The sequence below is a fragment of the Budorcas taxicolor genome, chromosome 15 (assembly GCF_023091745.1).
Source record: "Budorcas taxicolor isolate Tak-1 chromosome 15, Takin1.1, whole genome shotgun sequence".
Lineage (NCBI taxonomy): Eukaryota > Metazoa > Chordata > Mammalia > Artiodactyla > Bovidae > Budorcas > Budorcas taxicolor.
Window position 1 is genome coordinate 17126237 of NC_068924.1, and position 14863 is coordinate 17141099.

Genomic DNA, 14863 nt, shown 5'->3' on the forward strand with positions numbered 1-14863 from the left:
ATCCACATTCAATAAACTGGGAACTTTTTTTTTTTGGCCACACTGTGTGGCATACAGGATCTTAGTTTCCTGACCTGGGATCAAATCCATGGCCTTTTACAGTGGAAGCAGCGAGTCCTAACCACTGGACCACCAAGGAATTCTAAACTAGGAACTTCAAAGAGGGAACAAATACAAACATTAAACAACTAAGCTCCTTGTATTGTGGTAAAAATGTTATAGGCGTGAAAGAATACAGGTGACAAAAAATAATTGCCATCAGTTGTGTGACTGTTATTTCTTGTCTTGCCTTGCTTACAACTTCTCCTTAACTTTTCTTATATTTTTGTCATCTATGAAGATGTAGCAAGAAGACCTGTAGCAATAATAATTACATTCTTTGTTTCCTTCTAAATATGCAACATTTGACATCATTATAAAATATTGTTGTGATATTGTTTGCACAATTTGGTAGGGGTATGTATGTTTTGTCTTATATGTTGTATTAGGATTTTTGGACATTTTCAGGGCAAACTAATAGGTCAGTGTTTGGATTATTTTATTGGAAAGTAAGTGAGTAATTTAAAAATGACTCTGTTGGGACTTCCCTGGTGATCCAGTGACTAAGACTGTGCTCCCAGTACAGGGGGCTTGAATTCAGTCCAATCCCGTATGCTGCAGCTAAGAGTTCGCATGCTACAGCTAAGGAACCTGAATGCCACAACGAAGATGGAAGATCCTGTGTGCCGCAATTAAAAACCTCGCATAGCCGACTAGATTTTTTTTTTAAATGACTCTGTTACTTTTAAAATATTTTGCAAGCCAGCGGGTTTTCTTTTTTTCTTGTGTTTACTGAAGCACTCCTACTTCTTAGCATGATACAAATTTTATATTTGTGTATAAGCAGTTACACATCTACTCTTTTGTTGGGATTAAATAACATGGGATTGTAGTTGAACTCATTGCTTGAAAAAGCAGTTGTGAATTTCAGTGGGAGGTGTTGAGATTTTTAAAGCAATGATATATTCTAGACAGATCTTTAAAGCATCTTTCATTTCTGACCTGTAACACCTCCAACCCACTACAGGGCATTACAGAAATTTATTTCTTCTGTAATTTATTTTCTGATGCTTGCTTGTTTGTTTGAAACAAACAACAGGGCTATAAATATGAGATTGTGGAACTTCATTGTCAGTCTGTTTTAGAACTGATTATTCTACTAGGCAGTATTTTTCAGGTAAAGCTGAATGTATTTAATTTGAGTCTGGGCAGCCAACATGCTGTATTAAGAGATCCTGATTCTTTGTACTGATTAGAGCCGGGAAACGGAGCTGAACCTTTGCTCGCCTGTTTTATTTTTCATCTTTATTTTAGTGTTTTTATTCTCTGTCTTCTAATTGTGAGAAACTTTACACTGATTTTTTTCCCTCCTTAGCCCTCAGAGAGAGATCTTAAGTAAAAAGCAGTTCAGTAATAGATAAGCTTTTATCTTATTTAAAATAAAGAAGGGAGAACACAGAAAAAAAGAACATGAGGAGTTATAACTCCAGCATTTGCTTTTATTGGACAATATCCAAAATGCATCGCCACTTACAAACCTTCCAACTCAAATGCATTATTCTCCTGCCATGTCTTCTGTGATCAGTGATCCCACCAGCCATTCATTAAAGTCAGAGACACTGTACTAGCAAGTGAATTACTTGAGAACCTTTCATTTGTGTGTCCCAGTGACTAGCATAATTCTTCTACAGTAAGCACTCAGATGTTTGTTGAATGAATTAAGTGTAATAATAAATGATAAAGAACCCCAATAAGTTCAAACTCTTTCATTAGTAGTTATTTTTTCCTCCTTAAAATTAGTTGTTTGGGTTTTTAAAAATACAGGCATCATCAGAATTTGTGTAAACATTTTTTTTGCCTTTAAGGAAAACCTAAAAGCCTTTTTTCTTTTTTTTTTGACTCCCCATTTATGGGTCAAAAGAAATGTAAAAGTTTTAAAGGGAAGCATAAGGTGAAGTTTTTCATTTCAGTGGAAAAAAAATTTAAAACTTTTTGGAAAATAGTGTCCTACTCCTCCACCAGGTTTAAAGAGAAATGTCTTTTATGTATTGATGCTTTCACTTTGTGACTTCTAGATAATTGCTACTAAATTTTTATAATCATAGATTTTTTTTCCTTCAATTTATAAGCCTGATGAGATGAAGCCAAGGGCTGAAGCTGGTCCATAGTTTAGAAGTCCCACCAGTCCTCTTCCAGGAAGGATCCAGGGAGTGTTTAAGAATGTGACAGGACTAAACTGCTTGGACTTGACCCCTTGCTCTGCACTTAGTGCTTGTAACCTGCGGGAAGTGATCTAACCTAATCTCAGGTTGAATTGTGTATAGTTTTCTCACCTCTAAGTGTCACCTAACACATAGGGTAGTTGTAACAGTTAAATGAATTAATATTTGTAAGTATTCAGAATCTGACACATGATTAGCAATCAGATATTTAAAGTAAAATCACAGTGATGAGAGTGATCTATATTGAAGTTAAATGATAGAGGCTAAAAATAGCTGAACTCATATTTTTTTCCACAGATCTTAAATATTTGAGCTACCCATGGAAATGTAAAGGAGACTATTTGAAGGTAAAAGGAAACACTCTTTTGTACCACATTTATCACAAATACAAGATTTATTGGCTTGTATAGCCATATGCCTTATATTTGTTTTTTTTATTTATTTGGTTGTGCCAGGTCTTAGTTGTGGCGTGAGGGATCTAGATCCCTGAGCAGCGATCAAGCCCACACCCCTGCAATTGGGAGTATGGGGTCTTGGCTACTGGACCAACAGGGAAATTTTTTTCATTAGTTTCAAGCATTGTACGTACTCTTACCTTCTTCCGTTTTTCTAACTCAGTCTAGTGCTCCTATTCTGATAATTCAGCTCCACTAGAGTCTCCAACTCACTGATTGTACTTATCGTTTAATGTCTTAAGTCTGTGGGTTTATAGTTTTCACCAAATTAGGAAACATTTTGGCCTTTATTTCTTCAAATATTCTCTGTACCCCAAGATTCTGGTTATATGTAGGTGAGGTCATTTGAGGTTGTCTCACTGCTCACTGATATTCTTTTCATTTTAAATTTTATTTATTTATTGAAGTATAGTTGATTTACCATGTTGCTTTAGTTACAGGTGATTCAGTTATTCACACACACATACACACACACACACACATATTCTTTTTCAGATTCTTTTCCCTTATAGGTTACAAAATATTCAGTATAATTCCTTGTACTATAAAGTAGGTCCTTGTTGGTATCTGTTTTATTTATAGTAAGTATGTATATATTAATCCCAGATTCCTAATTTATCTTCCCTGATACTTGTTTGAAAACATCTTTTGTTTCTGTGATGTTTATGCTTTCTACTATCTTCTTGTAAATGTGTGGAGTACATGTATAATAGCTGGTTTAACATTACTGTCTACTAAAACTGTCATCCACATCATTTCTGGATCAGGTTCTGTGGTTTGGTTTTTCTCCTGATCGTGGGTTTATATTTCCCTGCTTCTTTGTCTGCTTGATAATTTTTTTTAAACTTTTTTATATCGGAGTAGGTGGCTCAGTGGTAAAGAGTCGCCTGCCAGTGCAGGAGAAACAGGAGATATAGGTTCAGTCCCTGAGTTGGGAAGATCCCCTGGAGGAAGAAATGGCAACCCACTCCAGTATTCTTGCCTGGACAATTCCATGGACAGAGGAGCCTGGTAGGCTACAGTCCATGCATAGCCAGTTAATGATGTTGTGACAGTTACAGCAGCAAAGGGACTCGGCCATATGTATACATGTATCCATCCCCCCCTAAACTCCCCTCCCATCCGGGCTGCCACATAACATTGACCTGCTTAATTATTTTTCATTGGATTTCAGACATTGTGAGCTTTATGTTTTAGGAACTGGAGGTTTAACATTTCCTTTAAATATTTTTAGATTTGGCTATGACAAAGTTAAGTTACTTGAAATCAGTTTGATCTTTCTAAAGCTTGCTTTTACTGAGTTTTGTTAGGGTGGGTCTGAACAACACTGAAGGTAGCGGTACGTTGGTATCATTATAGATGCAGTACTTTTCTGAAGACTGCTGGATACCTAGCATGTTAAGGAGTGTTTCCACTCTGGCTGGTGGAAATGTGACCCATTACTAGGCCTGTGTGGACTCTGGCGATTGTTCTGTTTCTTTCAAACAGTTGTTTCCCCAGGCTCCGATAATTTTCTCACTTACATGTATGGGTCAATATTTAATAGTCAGAGGCTTGAAGGGACTCCTCTGCACATCTCCAGAGCTCCCTGCTTGTGCAGTTCCTTTTTCTGATACTCTGTGCCACATATTTTCATCACTTTGGCCTCCCGAAACTCTGAACTCTGTCTCCTAATCTTAGTAAAACCACCAGACTATTTGGGTTCCCTCTGCTTATGCTCAGTCCTGAAAACTCTACTCATAGGTAGCATACTTGGGCATTTGTAAGGCTCACCCCCATTTGTGTACCTTTTCAGGAAATACTGTCCTGTACTGCCCTTTGGCTTTCCAGTCGTTAAGGAGGGGAAGTCTGGCACTTGTTATTGCATCTTGGTTGGAAGCACAGGTCTCTGTCTTTCATCATCTTGTCCTTTCTCTTCCCCTTACCTTCCCAGCCTAAGTTTTTCATTCAGTAATTATAATCACTCCCCGAAATACACTTTGACCCCTTTGCTTCTCTCCTGTTTCACTGGGTAAACCACACCCGGGTTCAGTCCGTCTCTTCACCTTTCAGTGCCAGCTTCTATGCAGTTGAATGTTGCAGGGGAAAAAGATCCACATCTGCTACTTTCACTTTAAATTCATAACCACAAACTATAATAGAGCCCAATCACACTACACTTCCACAGTCATTTATTCTTCCACTTACCTAGATGTCTAGTTCATATCTTTCCTGTCAAACCTTTGGCACCTCCCCCATCTTTCAAATTGTGGTGCTGGAAAAGTCTTGAGAGTTCCTTGGACTGCAAGGAGATCAAAACTGTCAATCCTAAAGGAAACCAGCCCTGAATATTCATTGGAAGACTGTTGCTGAAGCTGAAGCTCCAGTAGTTTGGCCACCTGCTGCCAAGAGCCGACTCATTGGAAAAGACCATGATGCTGGGAAAGATTGAAAGCGAAAGGTGAAGGGGGTGGCAGAGGATGAGATGGTTATATAGCATCACTGACTCAATGGACATGAATTTGAGCAAACTCAGGGAGATAGTAAAGGACAGAGGAGCCTGGCATGCTGCAGTCCATGTGACCTCAAACAGTCAGACACAGCTTAGTGACTGAACAATAAAAAGTCAGTTTACAGAATACTACCCTCTTTATTTTCTTGCCACCTCTCTTGTTGCTTTCTTTTTCCTTTCCTAGTTCTTACTCTTCTCAACTCTTAGTATTAAGTACATAAGGACTCAGGCCTGATTCTTTATATTTACTCCCTTTGTGATCTCATCGAGTAGCAAATTTTAAAAACTTTCTGCTTTTAAATGTACTCTGATGACTTTCAATTTTATTTGCTGGTCTGATCTTTCTTTTAAATTCTAGATTTACTTATTGAGCTGCCTAGTCAACATCTTGAAAAGACTGTTTGATAGACATGTCAAATGTAACTGAACTCCTGAGCTTTCCTTCTAAAGCCTGTTATATCTGCAGTCTTTTCCATTTCAGTTGATGGCAATGCCATACTTCTTGGACACATCAAATCACAAAACTAAAACAGTTTACTAAAGAGTTTGATGTCCTTCAGTCAAAGGAAAATAATCAGTGGATTAGAATAGTAGAGTTCCTAACAAGCAGTGGAGTACTCTTACTGAAGGATTTTTATGGAGGAGCAAGTTTTATATAACGTTAGAAGAGGCAATACAGAAACAGGGCAGTCAGGGATTTCATTTTGAGGTAAGTGAAAGTGAAAAGTGAAGTCACTCAGTCGTGTCCGACTTTGTGACCCTGTTCCCGCCAGGATCCTCTGTCCATGGGATTCTCTAGACAAGAATACTGGAGTGGGTTGCCATTTCCTTCTCCATTTTGAGGTAAGCTGGTGCTTTTTTTTAAGATAAGGTTAGCTAGATAAAGCTGTGTTGAAGGATTGTGATTGGTATTATATTTTCTTGACTATGCGATGTTTACCATATGTGCAGGCTGATTTAGGTTTAGATTTTTGATGTGGTCTGGGCCAATAGGGTGGCCTCCCATTTTGTGGGTCCCAGTATACAAATTTATCAGGCAAAAACTTGAGTCATGCTTTATTTCTTTCTTTCATCTCAGATACCTGTGGTCAGGAAATCTTGTTAGCACTACCTTTAAAACATATACAAATTTAACTGCTACTCCCCACCTCCCTTGCTGCCACCCTGGTCTGTATCACTGATATTTCTAACTTTGCCTCCTATACACAGCTGTAACACTTGGCCCTTATAATGTATTCTCAACATAGCAATCAGGAGATTTAAAACTATAAATCAATTCATGTCACTTCTTGCTCCGAATCTTTAATGGTTCCCCATCTCACTTACAAAAGAAGCCAAACTTTTTACAATGGCCTTCAAGACCCTATAAGATCCAGCTCTGTGTTGCTTCTCTGACCTCGTCCACTCTCTCCTCTGTCCTTACTTTTCTATACCTTGAATATATCAGACATGCTTCTACTGTGGGATCTTTGCAATGGTTGCTTTCTCTGCCTGGAAAATTCTTCTAGTTATCCCCCATCGGCTTCTCCATGACCCATCTGTGTGTTTGAGAAGAAGAGTGAATTCTGAGGGAATTAGTTGTGTTGTAAGAAAAGAAGGATAGAGGGACTGGGTTTTGGCAAATGTTGAAATCCTGTTGGTGTAAAAGAGCCAGTACGTGAGAGAATCCTACACTTAATAGCTATTCTGAGTGTAATGAAAGAATTAAAGCAGAAGAGACTTGTAGCACATCAGTAAAGGTGAGGCAGCCTTTAGTTAGCCATTGGAAACATTCATAAATCAGAGTTCGTAGTTTGAAGGTGTCTTTGCTTATTAATCGGAAAAGGCAATGGCAACCCACTCCAGTACTCTTGCCTGGAAAATCCCATGAATGGTGTAGCCTGGAAGGCTGCAGTCCATGGGGTCGCTGAGGGTCAGACACGACTGAGCGACTTCACTTTCACTTTTCACTTTCCTGCATTGGAGAAGGAAATGGTAACCCACTCCAGTGTTCTTGCCTGGAGAATCCCAGGGATGGGGGAGCCTGGTGGGCTGCCGTCTATGGGGTCGCACAGAGTCGAACACGACTGAAGTGACTTAGCAGTAGCAGTTGCTTATTAATATCTTTCGTAGATAGTAGGTTTGGTGTCTGATATTTAGATATGATTTAATGATGTGCTCTTCAGTTTGACAGACAATAGGTCAAGGAACTACTTGAGCATCGTTTTTGGAATCTACTATAAAAAGCTTCCCTGGTGGCGCAGAGGTTAAAGCGTCTGCCTGGAATGCAGGAGACCCGGGTTCGATCCCTGAGTCGGGAAGATCCCCTGGAGAAGGAAATGGCAGCCCACTCCAGTACTCTTGCTTGGAGAATCCTGTGGGGGAGGAGCCTGGTGGGCTACAGTCCATGGGGTCGCAAAGAGTTGGACATGACTGAGTGACTTCACTCACTCACTCATAAAAGCGTGATAGGAAAATTCAATTATTTAATTCCTCCTTTAACTGAGTATTAGAGGAAAATTTTTCTGTAGTTAATCTTGTATGTTTCATCAAATAGGAGACTGTTTCCTGTCTTTTTGCTGATAGATTTTCCCTGTCATTTTGCCATAGCTGATAGATTTCAGAGCCTAACCAGTGTTTATCTCAGATACCTGTTTAGTCTTCTGAACCTTTTTGATTTTTAATTGCAGGATTTATTCTGTGTTTCATTTTATCAGTTGGCAGAATTGCCTATGGAAATAGACTTAGTTGACATTATAAAATACTCTTTTTTTAAGAGGGTATTATGAGTCTTCATGTCATAGTCAAGAAAAGATTTACATGTCCTTTCTGTGGTTCTTCCATATTTGTTCATTTGCCCACCCTTCCCTCAGAGGGAAGAGTAAATGAAGATGGTTGTAGGAAACTAATAGAAAAAATGAAGCCGGCCATAAGATTAGTTCACAAAGTATATACCATAGCATCACAAATCTGACTGAATTTCTCATTAACCAGTACTAAGAAGAGCAAAGTTACCTACATGATTCACTTAAGTCCATAAGGTAAAAACAAAGTAGTTGTTCAGGGAAGCACGGCTAATCCCAGTACTAATTTTTTAGTATCTCCCGGGTCTTTATAAGATTATTTTGTGATAAAAGTAGGTACGTAGGGTGAGACAGTACAGTTACTTTTAGGATCAACTGTGTAGATGTAAGAAGAAGTATCATTTGCTTTCACAAAACTTAAATGTTAGTTAGGAGTTCTTAATCTTCTTGAGGTTATAGACTTTGTCATATTTTTATGTAGTTTTATCATGAATTTGCTAACATGTAAATTCTGAACTCAAGAGATTTCCGATCCAGCAAGTCTGTAATAGGTTTTATAAATATTTGTGTAATTACCACTCTAGGTGATCCTGGTGTAGATTTTTGTTAGACTGTATGTTTAAAAACTGCTTCTGAAGTATAATTTCAGGGAGTTCAAAGATTCCATTCAGTGCATGGATCTTATCTGATACAAGGGAGCAACATTCTCAACAAATGTATAGTAAAATCAGTAGGGAAATTCGTAAGGGTGTTTGGTGCTGCCATATTAGAAAAGTAATAATTTTTGTTGAAATTTATTGATTAAGCCAAGTCATATGGCCATAGTTAACTTGAAAATGAAAAGTATTCATGACTAACACATATGGAGTGCCGCCCCATTTTAATAATGAATTTTTTCCCCTTAATATTGAACTACTTTCACATTACTGGAATAAACATGTATGATTATGAAGTATTATTTTTTTGATATGCCACTTAATTTAATTTACTAATATTTTTAAGAGTTTTGCATCTATATTTTTAAATTAGATTGGTCTAGAATTACCGTTTCTTGTTCTTGTCTCACAGTTTGGTATCAAGGTTTTATAAGCGTTATAAAATGAGATGGGTATCTTTCTGGTTTTTTTTCCTTCCTCATCTATCAGAGTTTATTTGGATTTTCAATGTACTTTTTGTGAGGAGTTAGGGCACAGTCTCTAAACACAAGACCATCCTCACTTCTGACACTAGCTGCAAATTTGGGAGGTTCCCAAAATACTGAGACTCAATAATTTGTTAGAGATATTCATAAATCTGTGAAAATACTCCATAAGGTCTTACTGAAAACTGCTCTTCTGATGGTTATGGTTTATTTAGGGCCTTTTTTCAGCTAAAGGAAGAAACATATAGGTTGGTGTCCAGGAGGGTCAAAAACAGAGCTTCCCTTGTCCTCTCTGGTATTGTCAGGTCTTCTCTCCTTCCCTCATTAAATGCAGGGCATATAAGTACTGCCAGCCAGAGACGCTCACACAAACTTCCGTGTCCAAAATTTTTATTAAGGCTTCATCATGTCGGCATTGCTCATGTGGGTAATCTCTGTCTCCAGGTTGACCCCAAATCACAAATGACCCCAAATTGCAATGACCCCAAAATCTCATTGTTGATATTTCTGGATTGACCAGCTCCCACCCTAAAACTATATGGGTTTACCAGTCCCCTCCCTAAATCACATTGTTAGATTATGCAGTATGACCCAAGGCCCCCAGGGACTCTCTTATCACAACATTCCCAGGACTCAGGGATACTGCTTACTAGAAGCCAAGGGCAAAGGCCAGACATGCTCTTCGGAGAAGGCTAAATTCTTCACTATACCCTTTCATTTAACTTTTTTTTTTTTTTCCTCTTATGGTGAGTTCTTCCTGTGATTCCTTGATACCAGATTAAGTTATAGGGATTCCATTATGGAAATCTGATTCTTTTAAATTTCTCTGGTTGTCTCTTATGAGATAAAAATAACCCACTTCTGATTTAACTGCCCTTGAACTACTCTGTCCTTTTTCTTTTTTTTTTTTTTTTTTAGAATAAAGGTTCTCTTCAGTTTGAAGACAAATGGGATTTCATGCGTCCAATTGTTCTGAAGCTTTTACGCCAGGAATCTGTTACAAAACAGCAGTGGTTTGATCTGTTTTCGTAAGTAATTGATTCATTCTAACTTTTTGCTAACATAAAGGAAATTTTGGTGGCTGTATTCAAATGGAATATTGGCTCCAGATTGGACACCTTACCTGTTTGAAGTAATTACTGGCATTGAAAGTGAAAATGTTAGTCACTCAGTAGAGTTCAACTCTTTGTGAGCTGTAGACTGTAGCCCACCAGGCTCCTCTGTCCATGGATTTCCCAGGCAAGGATACTGGAGTGGGTTGCCATTTCCTTCTCCTCGGATCTTCCCAACCCAGGGATCGAACGTGTGTTTCCTGCCTTGCAGGCAGATTCTTTACTGTCTGAGCCACCAGCGAAGCCCATTACTGGTATTGGGGTACCCCCAATCACTGAACCATTCCTAGGCTTCCCTGATATCCTGGTTCGGGAAGATCCCCTGGAGAAGGAAAAGGCTACCCACTCCAGTATTCTGGCCTGCAGAGTTCCGTGGATTGTATAGTCTGTGGGGTTGTGAAGAGTTGGACTCGACTAAGCGACTTTCATTCATTAATATTTCATTATATTTATGAACCACAACTTCTTTATTCATTCATCTGTCAGTGGACACATCTAGGTTGCTTCTGTTTCCTGGCTAATGTAAATAGTGCTGCTTTGAAGGTTGGGGTACATGTGTCTTTTTGAATTACTATTTTCTCAGGGTATATACCCAGAGTGGGGTGGCTGGGTCATTTGGTGGTGTTTTTATTTTTCCTAGTTTTTAAAGGAATCTCCATACTGTTTTTCATCATGGCTATATCAATTTATATTCCCACAAACGATGTAAGAGGGTTTCCTTCTCTCCACATCCTCTCCAGCACTTACTCTTTGTAGATTTTTTTTTTATGATGGCCATTCTGACTTATATGAGATGGTGCCTCATTGTAATTTAATTTGCATTTCTCTAATAATGAGAGATGTTGAGTATCTTTTCATGTATTTGTTGGCTATCTGTGTATCGTCTTTGGAGAAATGTCTGTTTCGATCTTCCACTCATTTTTTTGACTAGGTTGTTTGTTTTTCTGATGTTGGCTATGTGAACTACTTTTGTATTTTGGGGATTAAGCTTTTGACAGTTGGTTCTTTTTTGATTATTTTCTCCCATTCTGAGGGTTGTCTTTTCATCTTGTTTAAAGTTTCTTTTGCTGTGCAAAAGCTTTTAAATTTAATTAGGTCCCATTTCTTTATTTTTGTTTTTATTTTCATTACTGTAGGAGGTGGATCAGAGAGGATCGTGCTGGGGTTTATGTCAAAGAGTGTTTTGCCTGTAGTTTCCTCTAAGAGTTTTATACTTTCTGGCCTTACATTTAGGTCTTTAATCTATCTTCAGTTTATTTTTGTGTATGATATTAAAAAGTGTTCTAATTTCATTCTTTCACGCATAGCTGTCCAGTTTTCCCAGCACTGCTTATTGAAATGGTTGTCTTTTCTCCATTGCTCTCTTTGTCAGAGATAAGGTGTCCATAGATGTGTGGGTTTATCTCTGGGCTTTGTATCTTGTTCCATTGGTCTATATTTCTGTTTTTGTACCAGTACCATACTGTCTTGATTACTGCAGCTTTGTAGCATAGTCTGAAGTCAGGAAGGGTGATTTCTTCCAGTTTCATTTTTCTTTCTCAAGATTGCATTGGCTATTTGGGGTCTTTGGTATTTCCATACAAATTGTAAAGTCTTTTGTCCAATTTGATAGGGATTGCACTGAATCTGTAGATTGCTTTAGGTAGTATAGTAATTTTCACAATATTGATTCATCCAATCTAACTTTGTGTCCTGTTTTATTTGTTTCATCAGTGTTCTGTAGTTTTGTAAATACCGGTCTTAAATGTTTTTAGATAGGTTTACTCCTAGGTATTTTATTTTTGTTTCAGTGGTGAGTGGGATTGTTCCCTGCATTTCTCTTTCTGATTTTTCACTGTTAGTGTGTAGGAATGCAAGGGATTTCTGTGTATTGATTTTGTATCCTGTGACTTTACTAAATTCACTGATGAGCTCCAGTAATTTTCTGAGGGTATCTTTAGGGTCTTCTACGTGTAGTATCATGTCATCTGCAGACAGTGAGAGTTTTAGGACTTCTTTTCCATTCTTGATTCCTTTTATTTCTTTTTCTTCTCTGATTGCCATGGCTAGGACTTCCAAAACTGTATTGAAATAATAGTGGCAAGTGTTATCTTGTTCCTGATCTTAGAGGAAATGCTTTCAGTTTTTCTCCATTAAGAAAAATGTTTGTTGTGGGTTTGTCATATATGACCTTTCTTATGTTGATAGGTTCCTTCTATGACCATTTTCTAGAGAGGTTGTCATCAGAAATCAGTGTTGAATTTTTTCAAAAGCCTTTTCTGCATCTATTGAGATTATCGTATGATTTTTATCTTTTACTTTGTTAATGTGGTGTAACACCAAAAAAAGATGTCCTTTTCATCATAGGGGGCTGAAATGCAAAAGTAGGAAGTCAAGAGATACCTGAAGTAGCAGTCAAGTTTGAACATGGAGTACAAAATGAAGCAGGGCAAAGGTTAAACACTTCTGCCAAGAGAATACCCTGGTCATAGTATACACCCTCTTCCAACAACACAAGAGACAACTCTACCTGTGGACGTCAGTTCAGTTCAGTTCAGTGCAGTTCAGTTGCTCAGTCGTGTCCAACTCTTGGCGACCCCATGAATTGCAGCACGCCAGGCCTCTGTGTCCATCACCAACTCCTGGAGTTCACTCAGACTCACGTCCATCGAGTCAGTGATGCCGTCCAGCCATCTCATCCTCTGTCGTCCCCTTCTCCTCCTCTGTCGTTCCCTTCTCCTCCTGCCCGCAATCCCTCCCAGCATCACAGTCTTTCCAATGAGTCAGCTCTTCTCATGAAGTGGCCAAAGTACTGGAGTTTCAGCTTTAGCATCGTTCCTTCCAAAGAAATCCCAGGGCTGATCTCCTTCAGAATGAACTGGTTGGATCTCCTTGCAGTCCAAGGGACTCTCAAGAGTCTTCTCCAACACCACAGTTCAAAAGCATCAATTCTTCGGTGCTTCACAGTCCAACTCTCACATCCATACATGACCACTGGAGAAACCACAGCCTTGACTAGACGGACCTTAGTTGGCAAAGTAATGTCTCTGCTTTTGAATATGCTATCTAGGTTGGTCATAACTTTTCTTCCAAGGAGTAAGTGTCTTCTAATTTCATGGCTGCAATCACCATCTGCAGTGATTTTGGAGCCCCAAAAAATAAAGTCTGACACTGTTTCCACTGTTTTCCCCATCTATTTCCCATGAAGTGATGGGACTGGATGCCATGATCTTCGTTTTCTGAATGTTGAGCTTTAAGCCAACTTTTTCACTCTCCTCTTTCACTTTCATCAAGAGGCTTTTGAGTTCCTCTTCACTTTCTGCCATAAGGGTGGTGTCATCTGCATATCTGAGGTTATTGATATTTCTCCCGGCAATCTCGATTCTAGCTTGTGTTTCTTCCAGTCCAGCGTTTCTCATGATGTACTCTGCATATAAGTTAACCAGATGCAATCAGATGAATTATATTCTTTGTAACCAAAGATGGAGAAACGCTATACAGTCAGCAAAAACGAGACCTGGAGATGACTGTGGTTCATATCATCACCTCCTTATTGCAAAATTTAGACTTAAATTGAAAGTAGGGAAAACCACTAGGCCATTCAGGTATGACCTAAATAAAATCCCTTATGATTATACAGTGGAAGTGACAAATAGATTCAAGGGATTAGATCTGATAAATGCCTGAAGAACCATGGACAGAAGTGTGTGACATTGTACAGGAGTTGGTGATCAAAACCATCCTCAAGAAAAAGAAATGCAGCAAGGCAAAATGGTTGTCTGAGGAGGCCTTACAAATAGCTGAGAAAAGAAGAAAAAGAAAGGCAAAGGAGAAAAGGAAAGATACACCCATGTGAATGCAGAGTTCCAAAGAATAGCAAGGAGAGATAAGATGCCTTCTTAGGTGAACAATGCAAGGAAATAGAGGAAAACAATGGGAGGAAAAGAGGAAGAATGGGAAGGACTAGTGATCTCTTCAAGAAAATTAGAGATACCAAGGGAACATTTCATGCAAAGATGGGCTCAATAAAGGACAGAAACAGTGAGGCCCTTACAGAAGCAGAAAAGATTAAGAAGAGGTGGCAAGAATACACAGAACTATACAAAAGGCCCTGGATAACCACAGTGGTGTGATCACTCACCTAGAGCCAGACATCCTGGAATGTGAAGTCAAGTGGGGCTTCAGAAGCATTACTATGAACAAAGCTAGTGGAGGTGATGAAATTCCAACTGAGCTATTTCAGATCCTTAAAGATAATGCTGTGAAAGTGCTGCACTCAGTATGCCAGCAAATTTGGAAAACTCAGCAGTGGCCACAGGACTGAAAAAGGTTAGATTTCATTTCAGTTCCAAAGAAAGGCAATGCCAAAGAATGTTTAGACTACTACATAATAGCGCTCACTTCACATGCTAGCAAGGTAATGCTCAAAATCCCTTAAGCTAGGCTTTAACAGTACATGAACTGAGAACTTGCAGGTGTGCAAGCTGGATTTAGAAAAGGCAGAGGAACCAGAGATCAAATTGCCAACATCCACTGGATCATAGAGAAAGCAAGGGAATTTCAGAAAACATCTACTCTCTGCTTTGTTGATTATGCTAAAGCCTTTGTGTAGATCACAACAGACTGTGGAAAATTCTGAAA

General features: G+C 38.7%; 1 protein-coding gene across 1 annotated transcript in view; it reads left to right on the forward strand.

Moving 5' to 3' along the window:
- CUL5 (cullin 5) overlaps nucleotides 1–14863 on the forward strand; it is a 123644-nt gene that overhangs the window by 9849 nt on the left and 98932 nt on the right. The window contains 1 exon segment of the mRNA XM_052652802.1: nucleotides 10050–10159. Within this exon segment, the coding sequence (XP_052508762.1) occupies nucleotides 10050–10159 (110 nt within the window).